Source organism: Haliotis rufescens, unplaced genomic scaffold, assembly GCF_023055435.1.
Source record: "Haliotis rufescens isolate VD_foot unplaced genomic scaffold, xgHalRufe1.0.p SCAF_15, whole genome shotgun sequence".
Classification (NCBI taxonomy): domain Eukaryota; kingdom Metazoa; phylum Mollusca; class Gastropoda; order Lepetellida; family Haliotidae; genus Haliotis; species Haliotis rufescens.
Genome location: NW_025963835.1, coordinates 10,449,280 through 10,473,929, shown reverse-complemented (window position 1 = coordinate 10,473,929; position 24,650 = coordinate 10,449,280). Strand labels below are relative to the sequence as shown.

Sequence of the window (24,650 nt, the reverse complement as noted above, 5' to 3'; positions counted from 1 at the left end):
GTTTGTGAAATGTCTGCGTAGCTACTGCGGAGTATCTGCGAAACTAATTGCCCGTTTTATGGGACCAATTAGTTTTATGATCCTCGGGCGTCGGTGCAGAAATCATAAATCATTACTGTTAGTGTCATGGCAATGTGAAATAAAAAGTGACTTCATACAATTTTCTGTCTTTTGTCGCCTATAGGCATTATTCCACTAAAGTGGACTTGTCCAGTTAGAGGTTGGGAAGCACTGATAGCAGGTGTCGCTGAAAAACACTGGTGCATGACTTTGTTTATTGTAGACTGTAGGCATTAGTGGATGCAGGCATTAGTGGACGCCGCCGGCGGCACTGGCGTGGTGTTGGAAGTCAAGTTATACGTGTACAACCTATACTCACAAGCAAAAGGTTACAAACACGGAACCATAAATTGATACGAGCTTTAGCATGTAGTGAAGCCTGATGGTTTTATCAATATTTTTGGCTGCATTTTGGAAGCCCTGAGTAAAAACGCAGCATCAAAACGAATCGCCAAAACGCACCATGCACCCATTTCACGCGAAATCGAAAATGCACGAACTGTCACGAACTGTAGTGGGTATAAAACTTAGGCCGATTCTTGGACCTACCACTCCTTGGTCAACAATGCCACGCCTAGCTCAAATTCAGAGAAACCAGGCTATCGGACGTTTGGAAGCTGGAGAGTCTGGCCAAGATGTTGCCCGTCATTTCAACGTTAACATAACCACAATTTACCGTCTCCTCTATCGATACAATGCTACACGGACCACAGATGGCCTTCCTCGGAGCGCTCGTCCTAGGGTCACCACACTTCGACAAGATCGGCAGATTACCCGTCAACACCAACGACATCCGTTTCTAACTGCAAGTGAAAGTGCTCGACAGACCATAGGAACACTTAATCGACACATTAGCCGGGACACTGTGATCCGACGTCTCCGTTCCAACAACCTCAGATGTCGTCGATCAGCACGTCGTCCTGTTCTCCAAACACGGCATCGACAAGCACGACTTCAGTGGGCACAGGGTCATTACAATTGGCGTCATCGTGAGTGTAGGCGTGTCATCTTCTCTGGTGAACGTCGCTTTTGTGTCTCCCATGCAGACGGAAGAGTCAGATTTCGCTGACAGAAACGTTGTGGAAAGGGATCCATGGGGTGCACCTAGCGTCATGATATGGGAAGGGATGGGACTTACTGCGAGACTTGGACCCATGTGCTTTCTGAATGTTGGTCAAGGTCTGGGACATGGCGTCACTGCTCAGCGGTGTATCGACCAAGTGATCAGATCCCACGTTGTTCCATTTCTTGCCCAACATCAACAACAGATTTTCCAGCTGGACAACGTTCGTCACCATGTTGCCAGAGCTACCATGGCCTTTCTGCAACAACACAACACCCGTGTTCTACCGTGGCCTGCCCTCAGCCCTGATCTGAACCCCATCGAACACTTGTGGGATGAGGTTGAAAGGCGTCTGCACAATGTGCGCCCAGTCCCTACAACTGCCGATGGGCTACGCACAGCTGCTCTGGATGTGTGCAGGAGGATCCCTAGGGCCTTCACAAATCGTCTGATCCACTCAATGTACAGGAGATGTGTGGCAGTGATCAATGCTGATGGTGGTCACACCAGGTATTGACTGACATTTTGGGTATTGACCCGAAACTGTGTAAGCCCTTAACATTTGAAAAAGAAAATTATGTCATCTGCATTTGAATCCATTAAATGACTTCAGTCAATTTTTTGTCAATCTTGCCCTAATAGTATTTCTTGTCTTTACTGTTAAAAATAAATCCCATGTATACTGCATACTCGACTTGCGTTTCTTTTGCGTGTGAGTATATATGCTTTTAACTATACATATTCAAATTGCATTCATAATACCACACCATTAGAGTATACCTGGAAACTTTACAATGACTTCAAATGTTATTAGTACAATAGATTGAACGAGAATATATATATATATGTACACCATAAAAATGTATTCACTTTAAAGTCGTATACGACCTTCGACCTTCGCGAACGAGTTGAATGGTCCATGTCCATTGGAACAAAATACGGGTGTATAATATTTTGAATTTGGCAAAATACACGTAGGTTTGCTTTGTATGATTATTAATCCAATTACATTTTAATGTCTTTCATTCAAAATTAAATAATGCTTGAAAGATAGAGCTGACTTGATGGGGGATGTGATATGTGAGATGTGATTTAAGGAATGTAACATTCAGATGATCTTCTTGTTATCTTACTTGCTGTTTTTATCAAATAAGATTACTGTGTGGGACATACGTCAGTCTGTTGACGAAGTACACAATGCCATTTCGAAAACGGTCAAATGTAACAATTGTCAATTTTGGGATTGCACATTCTTTATAAAGTACAGATCAACCCAAAGAAGTACAAGAATCTATACCCTACTAAGTAAGTGTTATCCCCAATGGGACATTTGTTTCATTTCACCTCTTTCGTGTATTCAAATTTAAACATCGTTAACAATATTTTAAAACTAAGCAAAAGGGCAAATAGGGTTCACCCCCAATTTCACGTCCAATTTGTCAGACGACCCAATCATGAGACAGACCAGTCAAATGTGACCAGTGTGCCTGCCTGGTCTTACCCAATAATTACTGAGCTGCTCCATACTGTGGGCAGAGTAAGCTACTCCAACTCGTTAAGTGATACAGATTAACCAGATTATGAAGAGTAATCTACTCTAACTCGTTAAGTGATACAGATTAACCAGATTATGAAGAGTAATCTACTCCAACTCGTTAAGTGATACAGATTAACCAGATTATGAAGAGTAAGCTACTCCAACTCGTTAAGTGATACAAATTAACCAGATTATGAAGAGTAAGCTAATCCAACTCGTTAAGTGATACAGATTAACCAGATTATGAAGAGTAAGCTACTCCAACTCGTTAAGTGATACAAATTAACCAGATTATGAAGAGTAAGCTAATCCAACTCGTTAAGTGATACAGATTAATCAGATTATGAAGAGTAAGCTACTCCAACTCGTTAAGTGACAGATTAACCAGATTATGAAGAGTAAGCTACTCCAACTCGTTAAGTGACAGATTAACCAGATTATGATTGTGTTTGAAAGTTGCGTTTTATCTGTGTCGGGTTGCGTGTGTGTTATTAGCAAAGACTTTTTTCAATTATATAGAATTTAGGAAACTCAGTGGAGATAAATCAAAACCTTATACCAGTTGCGTTTGTTTTGCATTATTTTCCTTAAATACATTGTTAGGTAGAATAAGAACACGTTATACAGATTCAACTTCTCCATAGCTTGTGTATAATCTCACATGTACTATAAGTACCGTATTATATTACTGTCACAGGTCCCGTGCTGTACACAACCCTCCGCGCCTACTAAGCTCGGTTCGCACACCAGCTTAAACTGCACGGTTGTCAATCACCCAGGCCCCTGGGACTGACAAATATGAACATGGAAATAGAGATGGCGGACTTATGTCCAGAAATTACAATTGTTGAGAGTTCGCCCAACTCTCAAGAGAACCAGCCCAGTTCTCGAAAGGGTCAGCCAAACCCAAATGAAGGGAATCCCTTCACTCTGGTCACCAGAAAAACTGCCAAAAACACAGCCAACTTGACTTATAGTCAAGCCGCGCTTAATGTCCCTGACCGTTTTCAGGACAGATTCACGTTCTCAGGAACTAAAAACAAAGAAAATATCGATTAAAGTGCCCTATGGGCTCAAGGCATGCTGTAACGCAAACAGCCCCAATCTAGCCCACCCAAGGCTAAAATTGTATAGAAAAGACAAAGAATGGCCTCATCAGAATGAAATACACAACAAAATAGAAGACCACAAACTAAATGGGAAAAAGTAGTCTTTAGCGCAGACTTCTCACAAGATCTTAATAAGATCCTAACAGCTCAGGATATTGCCAAAGAGCTGAAGCACAAAAATATTATTCGAATAAATAAGTGTGTAAGAGGGTATGTTGTTGTCGGGGACAACCTCACAGAGTCAATTGATATGCCCAAAAGCATAAACGGGATCAAACTAAAATGGGATACCCCAAAGTGGCTTAGCAATGTCAGATGTGCGGTACATCTAGCCAAAAAAATTAATGACGACGAGCTTTATCAAATTGCCTGTCAAGCCCAAAAGAAAGTCACCCAACCTACAATCCTGACGGCATTCAGGATCAAATCAATGGGCACAAACAACACACGAGTAGTAATACTCACATTACTCACATTACTTGGTCAGTCAGTCCCCAGCCACCTTAATCTAGGTGGTAAGGACATAGAAACTATGCCATACAGGAAAAGGCCAACCCAATGCACAAACTGTATGCTCTATGGACATACAAAAACATCATGTAACCAGCCACCCAAGTGTAGAAGGAAAGTAGGTGTAGGTGAGTGTCCGTGTCCATGTTTTTATAAACGGAGAATAGGTGACCATTTCAAAATGATATGTACAAGTTGAGATTAGCTATACAGTCAACACTGCTATATACAGTTAGTTCCGTTATGGTTGTGTAAGGTAAGTTCGTACTTTCATCATTATGTATTACACACAGAGAGACTGACAAAACAGATACGAATAGTGCCATACTATCAATGCAGTGTGAATAAAATAATGTATTCGTAAGACGCTACATGTATACATTACATAAAACTTGCACAGAGATTATCCCAATTTTAAATGTAAACTTACAAAGGAAATCATTTCAAACAGACATGTTTTATTGGATGTAATTTCAAAGGTCACGCACGCACGCACGCACGCATGCACGCACGCACGCACGCGTCAGTGTTCACACCAATACACTACCAAACAGAAGTTGAACATGCCAACCTAACGGTAATAAATGGAGATGTTTTCTAAGGAGATGGAATCCACTATTTTACACTGCGGTCATTAAAATATGTTGAAATTATTATTAAAGGAAAATCTAAATAATGCTCTTTACATGCATCTCAACGGCTAGACAAAGACGTCAGTGCCCAAGCCAAGGTGATATTTATCAGTATGCAAGAACATGCCCGTGACTGATATTATGGACCTGCAGTATGTTATAAGTTGACTCAACATAATCTGTAAAGTAAGCACCTTTTGCTCTTGTTTTCGCCAGGGCGGTGTCATAAAAGACGTTGCCGCAATGGAGGCACTTGCAAGCAGATTGGACCCTCGAAATGGAAATGTTTATGTCGACGTGGATTCAGAGGCAGGAGGTGTAGAAGGAAAGTAGGTGTAGGTGAGTGTCCATGTCCATGTTTTTTTATAAACGGAGAATAGGTGACCATTTCAATATGGCATGTACAAGTTGAGATTAGCTATACAGTCAACACTGTTATATACAGTTAGTTCCGTTATGGTTGTGTAAGGTAAGTTCGTACTTTCATCATTATGTATTACACACACAGAGACTGACAAAACAGATACGAATAGCGCCATACTATCAATGCAGTGTGAATAAAATAATGTGTTCGTAAGACGCTTCATGTATACATTAGATAACACTTGTACACAGGTTATCCCAATTCTAAATGTAAACTTACAAAAGGAAATCATTTCAAACAGTCATATTTTATTGGATGTTATTTCAAAGGTCATATACTGTTTGAGATAATGCAACGCAATTCATAAAAAATGTATATATATTTAATATTTGTAGGCCATCAAATGAGTTGAACAACAAATATCTTACAATGTTTCGTCTATTTAAAATATACATTGCAAACAAGGAAACATGTCTTGCCGTCCTTTGTAATGTGGGTTAGTTGTACTTTCCAAAGTGATGTACACACGCTGCCTTTTCCATAATGGATATGAATATTATCATCAAAAGGTGTGTAATGATTGGTCATGGGAAATCAAAATAATATCAGTTAACATGCTTCTCAACAACCACACACGCACACACGCACACACACACACACACACACACACACACACACGCACACACGCACACATCAGTGCTCACACCAATACACTACCAAACAGAAGTTGAACATGCCAACCTAACGGTAATAAATGGAGATGTTTTCTAAGGAGATGGACTCCACTATTTTACACTGTGGTCATTAAAATATGTTGAAATGATTATTGAAGGAAAATCTAAATAATGCTCTTTACATGCATCTCAACGGCTAGCCAAGGACATCAGTGCCCAAGCCAGGGTGATATTTATCAGTGAGCAAGAACATGCCCGTGTCTGATATCATGGACCTGCAGTATGTTATAAGTTGACTCAACACAATCTGTAAAGTAAGCACCTTGTGCTCTTGTTTTCGCCAAGGTCGGTGTCATAAAAGACGTTGCCGCAATGGATGCACTTGCAAGCAGATTGGACCCTCGAAATGGAAATGTTTATGTCGACGTGGATTCAGAGGCAGGAGGTTTAGAAGGAAAGCAGGTGAGTGTCCGTGTCCATGTTTTTATAAACGGAGAATAGGTGACCATTTCAATATGGCATGTACAAGTTGAGATTAGCTATACAGTCAACACTGTTATATACAGTTAGTTCCGTTATGGTTGTGTAAGGTAAGTTCGTACTTTCATCATTATGTATGACACACACAGAGACTGACAAAACAGATACGAATAGTGCGATACTCTCAATGCAGTGTGAATAAAATAATGTGTTCGTAAGACGCTACATGTATACATTACATAACACTTGCACAGAGATTATCCCAATTTTAAATGTAAACTTACGAAAGGTGATCATTTCAAACAGATATGTGTTATTATAGGTAATTTTAAAGAATATATACTGTTTGAGATTATGCAACCCAATTAATAAAAAATACAATTAGTTCCGTTATGATTGTTATTATGGACCTGCAGTATGATATAAGTTGAATAAACATAATCTGTAATTTAAATACTGTTTGCCATTGTCTTAACGAAACAAGGTACCAAAAAACGTCCGTGTAGGAGAAGACGTTGCTACAATGGAGGCACTTGCACGCGGCGTAGAATCATCAAAAAGTTTAAAAGGAGAGGGAGAACGGGATGGAGAGTGAGATGGACCTGGAGTTGTAAGTGTCGACGTGGATTCAAAGGCCGAAATTGTCGAAAGAGAACACGTAAGTGTCGCCAAAGTGTCCTTGTTGTGTAAACTGAGAATAGGGGACCATTTCAAACTGGCATGCTCAAGTTGAGATTAGCCATCTACTCAACATTAACGTAATACAATTAGTTCCGTTATGATTGTATAAGGTAAGTTCGTACTTTGATCATCCTGTATTTACACATACAGAGAATGACAAAACAGATACGAATAGTGCCTTAAAATTCAGTGTGAATAAAACAATGTGTTAAAAGACACTACATGAATACATAACATAACACTTGCACACAAGTTATCCCAATTTGATATGTAAACTTACGAAATGTGATCATTTCAAAGAATATATACTGTTTGAGATTATGCAACCCAATTAATAAAAAATACAATTAGTTCCGTTATGATTGTTATTATGGACCTGCAGTATGATATAAGTTGAATAAACATAATCTGTAATGTAAATACTGTTTGCCATTGTCTTAGCGAAACAAGGTACCAAAAAAAGTCCGTGTAGGAGAAGACGTTGCTACAATGGAGCCACTTGCACGCGGCATAAAACCATCAAAATTTATAGATGGAGAGGGAGAACGCGACGGAGAGTGAGATGGACCTGGAGTTGTAAGTGTCGACGTGGATTCAAAGGCCGAAATTGTCGAAAGAGAACACGTAAGTGTCGCCAAAGTGTCCTTGTTGTGTAAACTGAGAATAGGGGACCATTTCAAACTGGCATGCTCAAGTTGAGATTAGCCATCTACTCAACATTAACGTAATACAATTAGTTCCGTTATGATTGTATAAGGTAAGTTCGTACTTTGATCATCCTGTATTTACACATACAGAGAATGACAAAACAGATACGAATAGTGCCTTAAAATTCAGTGTGAATAAAACAATGTGTTAAAAGACACTACATGAATACATAACATAACACTTGCACACAAGTTATCCCAATTTGATATGTAAACTTACGAAAGGTGATCATTTCAAACAGACATGTGTTATTATAGGTAATTTTAAAGAATATATACTGTTTGAGATTATGCAACCCAATTAATAAAAAATACAATTAGTTCCGTTATGATTGTTATTATGGACCTGCAGTATGATATAAGTTGAATAAACATAATCTGTAATGTAAATACTGTTTGCCATTGTCTTAACGAAACAAGGTACCAAAAAACGTCCGTGTAGGAGAAGACGTTGCTACAATGGAGCCACTTGCACGCTGCATAAAACCCTCAAAACTTTTAGATGGAGAGGGAGAACGGGACGGAGAGTGAGATGGACTTGGAGTTGTAAGTGTCGACGTGGATTCAAAGGCCGAAATTGTCGAAAGAGAACACGTAAGTGTCGCCAAAGTGTCCTTGTTGTGTAAACTGAGAATAGGAGACCATTTCAAACTGGCATGCTCAAGTTGAGATTAGCCATCTACTCAACATTAACGTAATACAATTAGTTCCGTTATGATTGTATAAGGTAAGTTCGTACTTTGATCATCCTGTATTTACACATACAGAGAATGACAAAACAGATACGAATAGTGCCTTAAAATTCAGTGTGAATAAAACAATGTGTTAAAAGACACTACATGAATACATAACATAACACTTGCACACAAGTTATCCCAATTTGATATGTAAACTTACGAAAGGTGATCATTTCAAACAGACATGTGTTATTATAGGTAATTTTAAAGAATATATACTGTTTGAGATTATGCAACCCAATTAATAAAAAATACAATTAGTTCCGTTATGATTGTTATTATGGACCTGCAGTATGATATAAGTTGAATAAACATAATCTGTAATGTAAATACTGTTTGCCATTGTCTTAACGAAACAAGGTACCAAAAAACGTCCGTGTAGGAGAAGACGTTGCTACAATGGAGCCACTTGCACGCTGCATAAAACCCTCAAAACTTTTAGATGGAGAGGGAGAACGGGACGGAGAGTGAGATGGACTTGGAGTTGTAAGTGTCGACGTGGATTCAAAGGCCGAAATTGTCGAAAGAGAACACGTAAGTGTCGCCAAAGTGTCCTTGTTGTGTAAACTGAGAATAGGAGACCATTTCAAACTGGCATGCTCAAGTTGAGATTAGCCATCTACTCAACATTAACGTAATACAATTAGTTCCGTTATGATTGTATAAGGTAAGTTCGTACTTTGATCATCCTGTATTTACACATACAGAGAATGACAAAACAGATACGAATAGTGCCTTAAAATTCAGTGTGAATAAAACAATGTGTTAAAAGACACTACATGAATACATAACATAACACTTGCACACAAGTTATCCCAATTTGATATGTAAACTTACGAAAGGTGATCATTTCAAACAGACATGTGTTATTATAGGTAATTTCAAAGAATATATACTGTTTGAGATTATGCAACCCAATTAATAAAAAATACTGTTAATGTTTATAGACCATCAAATGAGTTGAACAGAAAATACCTTACAATTTGTCATCTATTCAAAATATAGATTGCAAATAATGAAAAATGTCTTGCCGTTTCTTGTAATGTGGGTTAGTTGTACTTTCCAAAGGGTTGTACACACGCTGCGTTTTACATAATAGAAATCAATGTTGTCATGAAAAAGATTTTGAATTATTGGTAACAGGAAATCTAAATAATTGTATTTTACATGCATCTCAACGACTGCACACACACGTACAAACACACGTACAAACACACACACACACACACACACGCACGCCATTGTTCACACCTATATACTACCAAACAGAAGTTTGTTTGAAATATGAACATGTCCGCGGTTGTATTCCAACGTGGAAATACAGTATTATACAGATTGAGGGCACAGGAATTGCTATGTATTCATCGTTTGCTACATTTTACCAGAAAGGAGGAATCAACGTTAGCAATACGTTGTGGCAATACAGCTATTAATTTTGCCGACCTAACGGTAATTAATTAATGGAGATGTGTCCTGTTGAGGTGAAATCAACTGTTTTACGCTGTAGTCATTAAAATATGAAAGTGATATTTGAAAGTAAAGTTTAGTAATGCTCTTTCCATGCATATCAACGACAAGACAAATGGTTCAGTGCTCAAGCCAAGGTATTACTTTATCAGTGAGCATGAACATGCCCATGATTGTTATTATGGACCTGCAGTATGATATAAGTTGAATAAACATAATCTGTAATGTAAATACTGTTTTACGCTATAGTCATTAAAATATGAAAATTATTACTTACTTTACTTTACTTATATTTAACGTGCGCTTTCCGACTGCAAGCGTATGTCGCACACGGACCCGGCCAGGCCATTTAATTCAACGACTAGACAAATGGGTCAGTGCCCAAGCCAAGGTATATGCCCATGATTGTTATTGTGGACCTGCAGTATGATGTAAGTTGAATTAAAATGTGTTTATGTATACATTACATAACACTGCACACAGGTTATCCCAATTTTAAATGTAAACTTACAAAAGGAAATAATTTCAAACAGACTTGTGTTATTGGAGGTAATTTCAAAGATCACATACTGTTTGAGATTATGCATGGAGCTATTGAATAAAATGTATATTTATTACTTTTAGGCAAATGACATCTGGATGACACGCCTATATAGCTGACGACCACGACGATTACCAAGTTTATTGTAGCTATTGCATTATGTATCTCACACTGTCACGAATATCTGTCACGAATGTTATTAGTACTTTACGGTTTCTAATCAGTCATTTGGTTACCTTCAGGCAAAATCTGACGTTTTCGTCGTCCACACGAAGGGACTAGGCGAGACAGCCAATAGAAATGTGACGATCGGTGCACTTGCATCAGACCCTGATAAAAAGCATGCTTTCCATGATGAAAGTTCAAATGCTGTCAATGCAATCATGCTTGTAGAGCACAATGAGCGCCATACTTTTGCACTGTGTTGAACGTACATGAGGAAACCTGATGATTGGTAAAAAACATGTCAATTACATTGAATAAATATTCTGCAGCTTACACCGACTTCATATTGTTTGTTAAAGATGTAAAAAAATACATCACTCATACAATAACTTAAAAAGCTATTATCATGAAGGTCCAGCTGATTTTGTTATTATTTCAATGGCAATTTCTTAAATGATCGCGGGAACATTTTCAGATATATTCATCTTTATCCTGGAAATCTTGCAGACACTTTAAGACTTTTAAGTGGGCACTTAATTCCTCTATGATATCGATTGGTCAAACGACAATTCATTTAGGATGTTTATTTCAAAGCAAAACGTGACTTCATGTATTATGACCACCTTTCAACTTCTGTTGTGTAGATGTTATTGTACAATTATTTGCCATCTTCCTTCGAAATTCTCCTTTATAATGGGATAAAGTGATCATAGTGTCAAAGTACAAACAGCTATTCCTGGAGAGATTACCCAACACAAATGTAACAAACTGTTAGCATCAACGTTGAGCTTTCTCCTTGTTACGTGGTGTTCATCCGCACACCCTCGTTGCTCTTTAGTACATACAAACATATTAATACATGTTGGTCATCCGATTCGCTGTTTATATAAAACACAAAAGCACAAATTATAAAGACTTGAAAAGGCGTGCACATTACTAAGTGCTTCTAAACATCACAGCACCCCAATACAACATTTATTTTGGAGGAGGTGTCGCTGATGATATACACATTGTGACAGTGTGAAAGGCCAAATTCCATCTTAGAAATTGTAATCATTTTGCCAAATTATAAGGAATTAATAAGTACAAACAAATGTCATTTTGTGGTATCACCACATGGATGCATGACGATAATAAATGTACTTTAAGGTTCAGGTTGTTATAATTTTTAAATGTGAAGTTTACACAATACAAGGCTTTTCCATTTAAGGAGAGGTCAGTAACATGACCGCGAAATTAACGTTCGTAGGTGTATGACTGACACAGTTTGATGTCCAAAGTTTTTCACGAGACTATATTCTTGAAATGACGATAACACTTTCGGACGACTTCAACATTCCTGGGGAAAACCCTGGGAATTCCCCAGCACTTATATATAGACAAGCGTTGTTTCCGATCATTTAGACACTTTAATACTGAACTCAGCTCTTTAGCATACATTACAAAAACGTCATAGAGATTGACTGCTATTGAATAAAACGAAGACATGCACACCCAAACTATCGTAGTTCGACTCGATCTGTGTCTACACTGGCAGTTACAGTCTACGGCGCAATCTATGAATTTATCTTAGCATCTGTTTGACACATCTTTAATTATCGGCCAAATGATCAATAATGACTAACACATGTAACCGGCACAGGTTCACGAACAACTTCGAAAATCTTTCCCGCCATGTTTATCGGGCCGGTTTTTTTTTACGTCTTGTACTTGATGTAAATGTATTACAACGCGATGTCAATGTGACTGACGTACTAGGGGAGTTCTTAACAGAACTTTCTCCTTCATTAATGATACCATTTGGATACATTAGTTGTAAACAAGTTACAACTGGTGTTCCTGTAGAGCACGTTGATCATACATACTCCACGATAATAACAGAAATAACACACTTGACATCCTGAAATGAGGATTACACGGAACGCCCCTTGTGATATTTGTGTTAAAAGTCGTCGCCATAAAAATAGCCTCTAATAAATATGATGCACTGATTAGAGAGTTTAAGACAAGAAATATAGTTTCATATCAACGATATGACTTCACATTATAATCAACAAAGCATTTTCTTTCACATGATTTTCAGTTTACAATAAACAAAAACCTAAACAACGTCTGCGTTGTTTGTTAACACACATGGTTGACCATTTGACACCTGTCAAAGTAAATGACGTTTAAGTTAACGGAGATCTGACAGGGAGCTTTATTCGTATAACTTATCTTCTAAACATGTGATGTCTTTAAAACAGCCAGATTGAAGTTCCAATATTCATATTGCGAGTGTAGCCAGACACTGTTCCTAGTGCGCAAACACGATCAACACTGCCAGTGCAAAATGAAAAATCAATGTTTGCTTATTTGTTTCCTTGTTGTTTTACGCCGCACCAGACAATGCAGTGATTGATATCATGAGTATCGACCCACGAAATTAGCTGCGTGAGTGTGAGTGAGTTCATATTTAAAGTCACATCGGCACTATTTCAGCCATAGCGTGACTTGAACAAGTTAAACATTTATATTCCACGCAATTGGGATCGATGACATGCTTCAACCACGATCCCGTTGGTCGCCTCTTACGACAAGCATATTCGCCTTTTATGGCAAGCATGGGTTTCTGAAGACCTCTTCTACACCGGACCTTCGCGGGTAAAAACCCCAAAGAAAACAAAAATAAAGAATGAATGGGACCAAACTTGACATGTATTCAGAAATTTATACAGGAAAGCTAAAATGAGAAGAAATTGGCCCCAGTGAACTAAACATTATTCTTTGCAATTTTTTTATTTCGACACGCAAATTAGATGGTTCGGAATACGAACTTTCTACTTTTAGTGGGATCTAGGGCAGCATAGAGCGTTACCTTCAATCGAAATGAATACCAGCTTCTGCTCCCGAAATCGATGCACTTTGCGGAGGGAGAGAGAGAGACGTGACGCGTAATGGGATGTCCTCAGATCTTTGTTTAGCGGCAGCGAGAACTAAGATCTGATTTCAATGAGATTGAAGATGACTGGACTGACAGTTATGTTTCAGCGGCAACATGTGTAACTTGTAATTAGAAAGATTATCAAAAGAATTCGCTTTCTAATGGGATGAGAACATTTTTTTGAATTTTTTTACATTTTAGGCCATTCATAAATTGCTAAGGGAATGAACATAATTCGCTACAGCAGAAGTTTTGGGTGAAAAGAGATACTTTTCCAAAATCTTTTGAGCACATTCCCTTTGAACTTTAATTAATAAAGCTGCGCCAGTTTTGCGGATAATAATCTTTGAATATTTCTTCTACCATTGAAACCAGCGATTGTGTAGAACATTTAAACAGTTTATCATCCATTTTCGAAAGTAAACACTCATAAAGTATTATGTTAAAAAAACAAATACATGTGAGTTTAGCAGCAATATGTGATCCATTAAGAGTCATGGATTTGCGATTGATGTGTGTGGAAAGAATGAGGTGAAAAGATGGAAAAATCTAAAAAACACAACCACGTGAGTGTCTGGCGCCGTAACACACAAACATGACATGCAGGTGCATCACCACGTGTCGCATACCATCAAAATCTTAGAGCTAGTGAACAGCGAAAGAAATGCCACGACTGACGGAAGCCCAAAGCAACACAGCCATCGGCTGGCTGTAAACAGGGGAATCATCTTCAGCTGTAGCCAGGTTTTTCCACGTAGCACCAAGCACCATTACAAGAATGTGGAACCGTTATCAGACACACGGGACAACACGTGGCTTCCCAGATCTGGTCGACCACATGTCACTACTGGAGCACAAGATTCGTACGTCAAAGAACCACCACGGCCACCTCTACATCATTCGCAATGCCAGGATTCCTCAGTCCAGACAGTGAGGAACCGTTCACGCGCTAACAAACTTGGTGCAAGTTTGAACTTTCTCAAATCCACGGGTCTATGTTTTCGTTGCTTTGAGCAGGGTCATCGTAGCAAGGAATGTCATAAAATTGTCATATGTCAGTGCTGCAAAGGTAATCACTCGACAATGTTGCATATTGACTCCGAGACAAACCTGAAATGTTTAAGTGCATGTACAGGTCAAGCTAGTGAAGATATGGAGACCGGTGACAGCAGCAGTGAATGTACACTTGCTGTAATCCCTGTGAAAGTAACATTCAAAGATACATTGAAAGTGATATCGACATATGCATTCTTGGACCGCGGAAGTACCATCTCTTTCTGTTCAGAATCCCTGATGAATAAGCTTGGATGCAGTGGAAAGTCAAAGAAGGTTGAAATAACTATAGATACACTAGGGGAGCCTCATACTTCCTTTGTGCATGCCATCTCTGGTCTGAAGGTTCATGATATGGATATAAAAACTGTTGACCTTCCTACAGTGTATTCTAGGAGCCATATCCCAGTAACAAACAGGCACATTCCAAATGATTCTGATGTCGCACAGTGGTCTCACCTTGGTGGAATTCATTTACCTTCACTTGAATCTGGTGTCGATCTTCTGATAGGTGCTAATGCCCCTGATGCTTACTCTCCATTTGAAGTCAAAGTTGGTCCACGGGGAAGCCCTCATGCAACCAGAACTCGATTAGGATGGATCCTATGGAACGTTGTCAGACCTTCAGGAGAAGAAGGAAAACAACATTTTCCATCTATGAGAACAGACATTGTAAGTGTCAGAAATGTTTAGAAAATCAGTGAATTGAATAGTTTGGTTAGGAAGAGCATAAACTTTGACTTCCTTGAAAGCTCCATCGATGACAAAACAGAAATGTCCCAAGAGGACAAGAAGTTTCTTGACAAGGTTAATGAGTCTGTCTCCTTACAAGAAGGTCATTATCATATTAGTCTGCCTTTTAAGTGCTCCAATGTGCAGATGCCCAACAATAGTGTGCAAGCTCTAAAACGCCTGGACAGTTTGAAACGGAAGTTTAGTAAGGATCAAAAGTTTAGTGATGACTACAAAACATTCATGGAAGACATACTGGCCAAGGGATATGCTGAGAAGGTACCTATTGAGGAGCTTGAGGGCCAAACAGGAAAGGTATGGTACATTCCTCATCATGGGATATACCACCCAAGAAAGGCTTCGAAAATAAGAGTTGTGTTTGATTGTACAGCTAGTTATCAAGGAGTGTCCTTGAACAATATGCTCATATTAGGCCCAAACTTGACAAACAACTTACTTGGTATTCTTCTCAGGTTCCGCCAAGACTCCGTTGCGATAATGGGAGACATTGAGTCGATGTTTTATGGTGTCAAAGTGCCAAAAGAAGAACGTAATTACCTTCGCTTCTACTGGTGGCCGAGAGGTGATTGTGATGAGAAGCCAGAAGTATACAGAATGTGTGTCCATTTATTTGGGGCCATTTCTTCATCTAGTTGTGCCACATTCACCTTACAACAAACTTCTGAGGACAACAAGGAAAGATATATTTCTGAAGTTGTTAGCATGGTTAAGGACAGCTTCTATGTTGATGACTGTTTAGCTTCTGTAGAAGATGAAGAAAGGACAGTTTGCCTAATCAATGAAGTATCAAAACTCTGCAATGATGGAGGGTTTCATCTGACAAAATGGGTCTCCAACAGCAAATCTGTAATGAAAGCTATACCTACTGAGGAGTGAGTGAGTGAGTTCATATTTAACGTCACATCGGCAATATTTCAGCCATATCGTGACGAGAAGTTAGACATTAATAATACATATATTTAAACTTTATAAAAACCTGTCATCGAAGGACAGTACGATAACTAGCATATCACAGATTAGATTTAAAACTAGTTGAGGAACATTTAAAAGCAGAAAGAATTAATAACAATATAAAAATGGGCTAGAGATCGTCAGTAACTAAAGGGAGATGACCATACAAGGGACCATGGGGACTTATAGTACCTTTGCTTCCTGCATGGACCCCGGCAGGATTTATATCACCCTACAGTCAATTGACCAGGTAAGCCTAAGATTAAAATGACAAAAAATACTACGTTTAAAAGCCTGGCATGCAGAAAAATACTTCGAATGATTTGGGACTTACATACCCTCTTAGGGGGACAATAATTTTACGCTACTTCAACCCCCCTCGAGGGTACAGCCACTAACAATCTAAGTTATTATTTAGCACTACCGATATCTAAAAACATATTATGTACATCAAAATTTGTGAATTAATTCAATTTCCTTTAAAAAGCACAATATTAAATGAGAATTTACGTGACTAAAAGGTCCTTTACTGTTTTTACACTATAAAATTTATCCCTTGTGATGGAAAAATCAATACAGTCAAGCAAAACATGCTTGACCGTGATTCTTTCATCACAAGGGATGCAAAACGTAGGATCCTCACCTTTCAATAGATATTCATGGGTATATCTCGAATGGCCAATACGACATCGTCGCATAATGACCTCATCAAATCGGGACTGACAACCCAAATAGGTATATCCGATAATTGGTTTAATTTCATGTAATTTATTGATACCTACTTGGGTGTCCCACTTCTTTTGCATCAGATCACGGATGTAAGATCTAATAACAGGTTTATAATCAGTGTATGGGATAAGAAGTGGTGTCACAGATTTGTTGAGTGCTGCTTTTGCGGCAGCATCGGCCATTGTGTTACCAGTGATACCAACATGGCTTGGTAACCAACAAAAGACGATGTCATATTGGCCAGTAGCAAGATCATTAAATAATTCAAGTGAGTTAGTGAGTGGGTTAAAGCTTTCCGTCACATCGGCAATATTTCAGCCATATCGTGACGAGAAGTTAGACATTAATAATACATATATTTAAACTTTATAAAAACCTGTCATCGAAGGACAGTACGATAACTAGCATATCACAGATTAGATTTAAAACTAGTTGAGGAACATTTAAAAGCAGAAAGAATTAACAACACAATATAAAAATGGGCTAGAGATCGTCAGTAACTAAAGGGAGATCACCATACAAGGGACCATGGGGACTTATAGTACCTTTGCTTCCTGCATGGACCCCGGCAGGATTTATATCACCCTACAGTCAATTGACCAGGTAAGCCTAAGATTAAAATGACAAAAAATACTACGTTTAAAAGCCTGGCATGCAGAAAAATACTTCGAATGATTTGGGACTTACATACCCTCTTAGGGGGACAATAATTTTACGCTACTTCAACCCCCCTCGAGGGTACAGCCACTAACAATCTAAGTTATTAATTAGCACTACCGATACCTAAAAACATATTATGTACATCAAAATTTGTGAATTAATTCAATTTCCTTTAAAAAGCACAATATTAAATGAGAATTTACGTGACTAAAAGGTCCTTTACTGTTTTTACACTATAAAATTTATCCCTTGTGACGGAAAAATCAATACAGTCAAGCAAAACATGCTTGACCGTGATTCTTTCATCACAAGGGATGCAAAACGTAGGATCCTCACCTTTCAATAGATATTCATGGGTATATCTCGAATGGCCAATACGACATCGTCGCATAATGACCTCATCAAATCGGGACTGACAACCCAAATAGGTATATCCGATAATTGGTTTAATTTCATGTAATTTATTGATACCTACTTGGGTGTCCCACTTCTTTTGCATCAGATCACGGATGTAAGATCTAATAACAGGTTTATAATCAGTGTATGGGATAAGAAGTGGTGTCACAGATTTGTTGAGTGTTGCTTTTGCGGCAGCATCGGCCATTGTGTTACCAGTGATACCAACATGGCTTGGTAACCAACAAAAAACGATGTCATATTGGCCAGTAGCAAGATCATTAAATAATTCAAGTGAGTTAGTGAGTGGGTTAAAGCTTTACGTCACATCGGCAATATTTCAGCCATATCGTGACGAGAAGTTAGACATTAATAATACATATATTTAAACTTTATAAAAACCTGTCATCGAAGGACAGTACGATAACTAGCATATCACAGATTAGATTTAAAACTAGTTGAGGAACATTTAAAAGCAGAAAGAATTAACAACACAATATAAAAATGGGCTAGAGATCGTCAGTAACTAAAGGGAGATGACCATACAAGGGACCATGGGGACTTATAGTACCTTTGCTTCCTGCATGGACCCCGGCAGGATTTATATCACCCTACAGTCAATTGACCAGGTAAGCCTAAGATTAAAATGACAAAAATACTACGTTTAAAAGCCTGGCATGCAGAAAAATACTTCGAATGATTTGGGACTTACATACCCTCTTAGGGGGACAATAATTTTACGCTACTTCAACCCCCCTCGAGGGTACAGCCACTAACAATCTAAGTTATTAATTAGCACTACCGATACCTAAAAACATATTATGTACATCAAAATTTGTGAATTAATTCAATTTCCTTTAAAAAGCACAATATTAAATGAGAATTTACGTGACTAAAAGGTCCTTTACTGTTTTTACACTATAAAATTTATCCCTTGTGACGGAAAAATCAATACAGTCAAGCAAAACATGCTTGACCGTGATTCTTTCATCACAAGGGATGCAAAACGTAGGATCCTCACCTTTCAATAGATATTCATGGGTATATCTCGAATGGCCAATACGACATCGTCGCATAATGACCTCATCAAATCGGGACTGACAACCCAAATAGGTATATCCGATAATTGGTTTAATTTCATGTAATTTATTGATACCTACTTGGGTGTCCCACTTCTTTTGCATCAGATCACGGATGTAAGATCTAATAACAGGTTTATAATCAGTGTATGGGATAAGAAGTGGTGTCACAGATTTGTTGAGTGCTGCTTTTGCGGCAGCATCGGCCATTGTGTTACCAGTGATACCAACATGGCTTGGTAACCAACAAAAGACGATGTCATATTGGCCAGTAGCAAGATCATTAAATAATTCAAGTGAGTGAGTGAGTGAGTTAAAGTTTTACGTCACATCGGCAATATTTCAGCCATATCGTGACGAGAAGTTAGACATTAATAATACATATATTTAAACTTTATAAAAACCTGTCATCGAAGGACAGTACGATAACTAGCATATCACAGATTAGATTTAAAACTAGTTGAGGAACATTTAAAAGCAGAAAGAATTAACAACACAATATAAAAATGGGCTAGAGATCGTCAGTAACTAAAGGGAGATGACCATACAAGGGACCATGGGGACTTATAGTACCTTTGCTTCCTGCATGGACCCCGGCAGGATTTATATCACCCTACAGTCAATTGACCAGGTAAGCCTAAGATTAAAATGACAAAAATACTACGTATAAAAGCCTGGCATGCAGAAAAATACTTCGAATGATTTGGGACTTACATACCCTCTTAGGGGGACAATAATTTTACGCTACTTCAACCCCCCTCGAGGGTACAGCCACTAACAATCTAAGTTATTAATTAGCACTACCGATACCTAAAAACATATTATGTACATCAAAATTTGTGAATTAATTCAATTTCCTTTAAAAAGCACAATATTAAATGAGAATTTACGTGACTAAAAGGTCCTTTACTGTTTTTACACTATAAAATTTATCCCTTGTGACGGAAAAATCAATACAGTCAAGCAAAACATGCTTGACCGTGATTCTTTCATCACAAGGGATGCAAAACGTAGGATCCTCACCTTTCAATAGATATTCATGGGTATATCTCGAATGGCCAATACGACATCGTCGCATAATGACCTCATCAAATCGGGACTGACAACCCAAATAGGTATATCCGATAATTGGTTTAATTTCATGTAATTTATTGATACCTACTTGGGTGTCCCACTTCTTTTGCATCAGATCACGGATGTAAGATCTAATAACAGGTTTATAATCAGTGTATGGGATAAGAAGTGGTGTCACAGATTTGTTGAGTGCTGCTTTTGCGGCAGCATCGGCCATTGTGTTACCAGTGATACCAACATGGCTTGGTAACCAACAAAAGACGATGTCATATTGGCCAGTAGCAAGATCATTAAATAATTCAAGTGAGTGAGTGAGTGAGTTAAAGTTTTACGTCACATCGGCAATATTTCAGCCATATCGTGACGAGAAGTTAGACATTAATAATACATATATTTAAACTTTATAAAAACCTGTCATCGAAGGACAGTACGATAACTAGCATATCACAGATTAGATTTAAAACTAGTTGAGGAACATTTAAAAGCAGAAAGAATTAACAACACAATATAAAAATGGGCTAGAGATCGTCAGTAACTAAAGGGAGATGACCATACAAGGGACCATGGGGACTTATAGTACCTTTGCTTCCTGCATGGACCCCGGCAGGATTTATATCACCCTACAGTCAATTGACCAGGTAAGCCTAAGATTAAAATGACAAAAATACTACGTTTAAAAGCCTGGCATGCAGAAAAATACTTCGAATGATTTGGGACTTACATACCCTCTTAGGGGGACAATAATTTTACGCTACTTCAACCCCCCTCGAGGGTACAGCCACTAACAATCTAAGTTATTAATTAGCACTACCGATACCTAAAAACATATTATGTACATCAAAATTTGTGAATTAATTCAATTTCCTTTAAAAAGCACAATATTAAATGAGAATTTACGTGACTAAAAGGTCCTTTACTGTTTTTACACTATAAAATTTATCCCTTGTGACGGAAAAATCAATACAGTCAAGCAAAACATGCTTGACCGTGATTCTTTCATCACAAGGGATGCAAAACGTAGGATCCTCACCTTTCAATAGATATTCATGGGTATTTCTCGAATGGCCAATACGACATCGTCGCATAATGACCTCATCAAATCGGGACTGACAACCCAAATAGGTATATCCGATAATTGGTTTAATTTCATGTAATTTATTGATACCTACTTGGGTGTCCCACTTCTTTTGCATCAGATCACGGATGTAAGATCTAATAACAGGTTTATAATCAGTGTATGGGATAAGAAGTGGTGTCACAGATTTGTTGAGTGCTGCTTTTGCGGCAGCATCGGCCATTGTGTTACCAGTGATACCAACATGGCTTGGTAACCAACAAAAGACGATGTCATATTGGCCAGTAGCAAGATCATTAAATAATTCAAGTGAGTGAGTGAGTGAGTTAAAGTTTTACGTCACATCGGCAATATTTCAGCCATATCGTGACGAGAAGTTAGACATTAATAATACATATATTTAAACTTTATAAAAACCTGTCATCGAAGGACAGTACGATAACTAGCATATCACAGATTAGATTTAAAACTAGTTGAGGAACATTTAAAAGCAGAAAGAATTAACAACACAATATAAAAATGGGCTAGAGATCGTCAGTAACTAAAGGGAGATGACCATACAAGGGACCATGGGGACTTATAGTACCTTTGCTTCCTGCATGGACCCCGGCAGGATTTATATCACCCTACAGTCAATTGACCAGGTAAGCCTAAGATTAAAATGACAAAAATACTACGTTTAAAAGCCTGGCATGCAGAAAAATACTTCGAATGATTTGGGACTTACATACCCTCTTAGGGGGACAATAATTTTACGCTACTTCAACCCCCCTCGAGGGTACAGCCACTAACAATCTAAGTTATTAATTAGCACTACCAATACCTAAAAACATATTATGTACATCAAAATTTGTGAATTAATTCAATTTCCTTTAAAAAGCACAATATTAAATGAGAATTTACGTGACTAAAAGGTCCTTTACTGTTTTTACACTATAAAATTTATCCCTTGTGATGGAAAAATCAATACAGTCAAGCAAAACATGCTTGACCGTGATTCTTTCATCACAAGGGATGCAAAACGTAGGATCCTCACCTTTCAATAGATATTCATGGGTATATCTCGAATGGCCAATACGACATCGTCGCATAATGACCTCATCAAATCGGGACTGACAACCCAAATAGGTATATCCGATAATTGGTTTAATTTCATGTAATTTATTGATACCTACTTGGGTGTCCCACTTCTTTTGCATCAGATCACGGATGTAAGATCTAATAACAGGTTTATAATCAGTGTATGGGATAAGAAGTGGTGTCACAGATTTGTTGAGTGCTGCTTTTGCGGCAGCATCGGCCATTGTGTTACCAGTGATACCAACATGGCTTGGTAACCAACAAAAGACGATGTCATATTGGCCAGTAGCAAGATCATTAAATAAATCAAGTGAGTGAGTGAGTGAGTTAAAGTTTTACGTCACATCGGCAATATTTCAGCCATATCGTGACGAGAAGTTAGACATTAATAATACATATATTTAAACTTTATAAAAACCTGTCATCGAAGGACAGTACGATAACTAGCATATCACAGATTAGATTTAAAACTAGTTGAGGAACATTTAAAAGCAGAAAGAATTAACAACACAATATAAAAATGGGCTAGAGATCGTCAGTAACTAAAGGGAGATCACCATACAAGGGACCATGGGGACTTATAGTACCTTTGCTTCCTGCATGGACCCCGGCAGGATTTATATCACCCTACAGTCAATTGACCAGGTAAGCCTAAGATTAAAATGACAAAAATACTACGTTTAAAAGCCTGGCATGCAGAAAAATACTTCGAATGATTTGGGACTTACATACCCTCTTAGGGGGAGAAGGCACTCGTGAAGAGCAACCTCCTCGTGGTGAGTGCTGGGTAGCGCTAATAGCTCTTCCCCCGTGTGGAACCGGGGTAGAATATTTCCACTGCACCCCATTGCTGGTCGTAAGAGGCGACCAAAGTGGGCAGCCCGTTTGCCGTGGGTTGCGTCCCTGTGTCGGCGGAGGACGGGAGTCTGGTAGTTGAGGGCACTGGTTCCTGGAACTGTGTTCCTTTGCCCAACACACTACTTCGACCCTTACTTCGCCTAGACGGGTGGTAAGATGGGCCCGGTCTTATCAATCGGCTGGTCATGCCAGGCCCTGTGCGTAATATTGTATATGCACTCCTGTGTTGTATTATAATGTATATTTTGGACTTGGCCAAGCATACTTTGTATGAATTACCAATTTTTGATGGAATAAATTGCCTAGAGTCTTACGCCAGAAGGCGGTGGCTCATGGGCCAATCTGGTGATGTTGACCTCTGTATTCTGTATGTCTCCAGTTTCTTGTCATGGACTGAACCTTCCTGGCACTACATCTGGTAGATAAATATAGCTATTCAAGTCATATTTGCTGGAGTATAGCATCCCTGTATCCCTGGTGTTTGCATCCTGGATATCCGGTGCAATATAACACTGTCCTTGTTGACACTCGATGGCGGGTGGGGAACAGGGGTGCTGAATCATATTCTTTCATCATGGCTCAACAACAATCTGGTTCATCTCGCAATGAAAAAAAGAGACGATTAGAAGACATTGATATTTCGTCTGGAAGTATTTCTCAAAATATTGATACCTGGGCTAGGTTCCTGGTTATTGAGGCTGCTGATAACCTGCCTATCAAATTAAATCCTTTTGCCATTTCTAAGGCTGTGTCCGGTATTTGTGGTGAGGTCAAGAACGTCACCCGTCTCCGTAGTGGTTCGCTTCTGGTGGAGTGTGCACGGAGACAGCAATCTCTCAATCTGTTGTCTATATCTACATTTGCCAATATTGAGGTTGCTGTGTCTGTGCACAGAACTTTAAACTCTTGTCGAGGCATTGTTCGTGACAGGGCTCGTTGTCTGTCCGACATCTCTGAGGATGAAATTGCTACTGAATTGGAAGACCAAGCTGTAACCGCTGTAAAACGTTTCACGATTAAGAAAGACGGTGTCATCACGAACACCAATACCTATCTCATGACGTTTGCCCAAACTTCCCTTCCACAGTCAATAAAAGCAGGTTATATGAACATCGGAGTGGATGTGTATGTCCCCAATCCGCTCCGATGCTACAAGTGCCAACATTTCGGTCATGGTTCAAAATCCTGTCATAAATCTGTGGTATGTCATCGTTGTGGTGACAGCCATGAGAGCATTGACTGTAATCATGATCTGAAGTGTGCAAATTGTTCAGGCCCACATGTTGCTTCAT

At 38.6% G+C, this 24,650-nt stretch overlaps 1 protein-coding gene across 4 annotated transcripts; it reads left to right on the top strand.

Moving 5' to 3' along the window:
- The first annotated feature begins 4,286 nt into the window (after positions 1–4,286).
- LOC124110409 (adhesive plaque matrix protein 2-like) lies at positions 4,287–10,668 on the top strand. Of its 4 annotated transcripts, none has more exons than XM_048396121.1 (8): positions 4,287–4,407; positions 5,128–5,250; positions 6,295–6,411; positions 6,914–7,087; positions 7,561–7,734; positions 8,238–8,411; positions 8,915–9,088; positions 10,646–10,668. In XM_048396121.1, the coding sequence occupies exons 1-8, from the start codon at positions 4,302–4,304 to the stop codon at positions 10,651–10,653; spliced, it is 1,050 nt and encodes a 349-aa protein (XP_048252078.1). In that variant the 5' UTR covers positions 4,287–4,301; the 3' UTR covers positions 10,654–10,668. The 4 variants fall into 4 exon arrangements, with proteins under 4 accessions (XP_048252078.1, XP_048252077.1, XP_048252079.1 ...); XM_048396120.1 differs by having other exon boundaries at positions 7,552–7,734; XM_048396122.1 differs by lacking the exon at positions 7,561–7,734.
- The last annotated feature ends 13,982 nt before the right edge of the window (positions 10,669–24,650 follow it).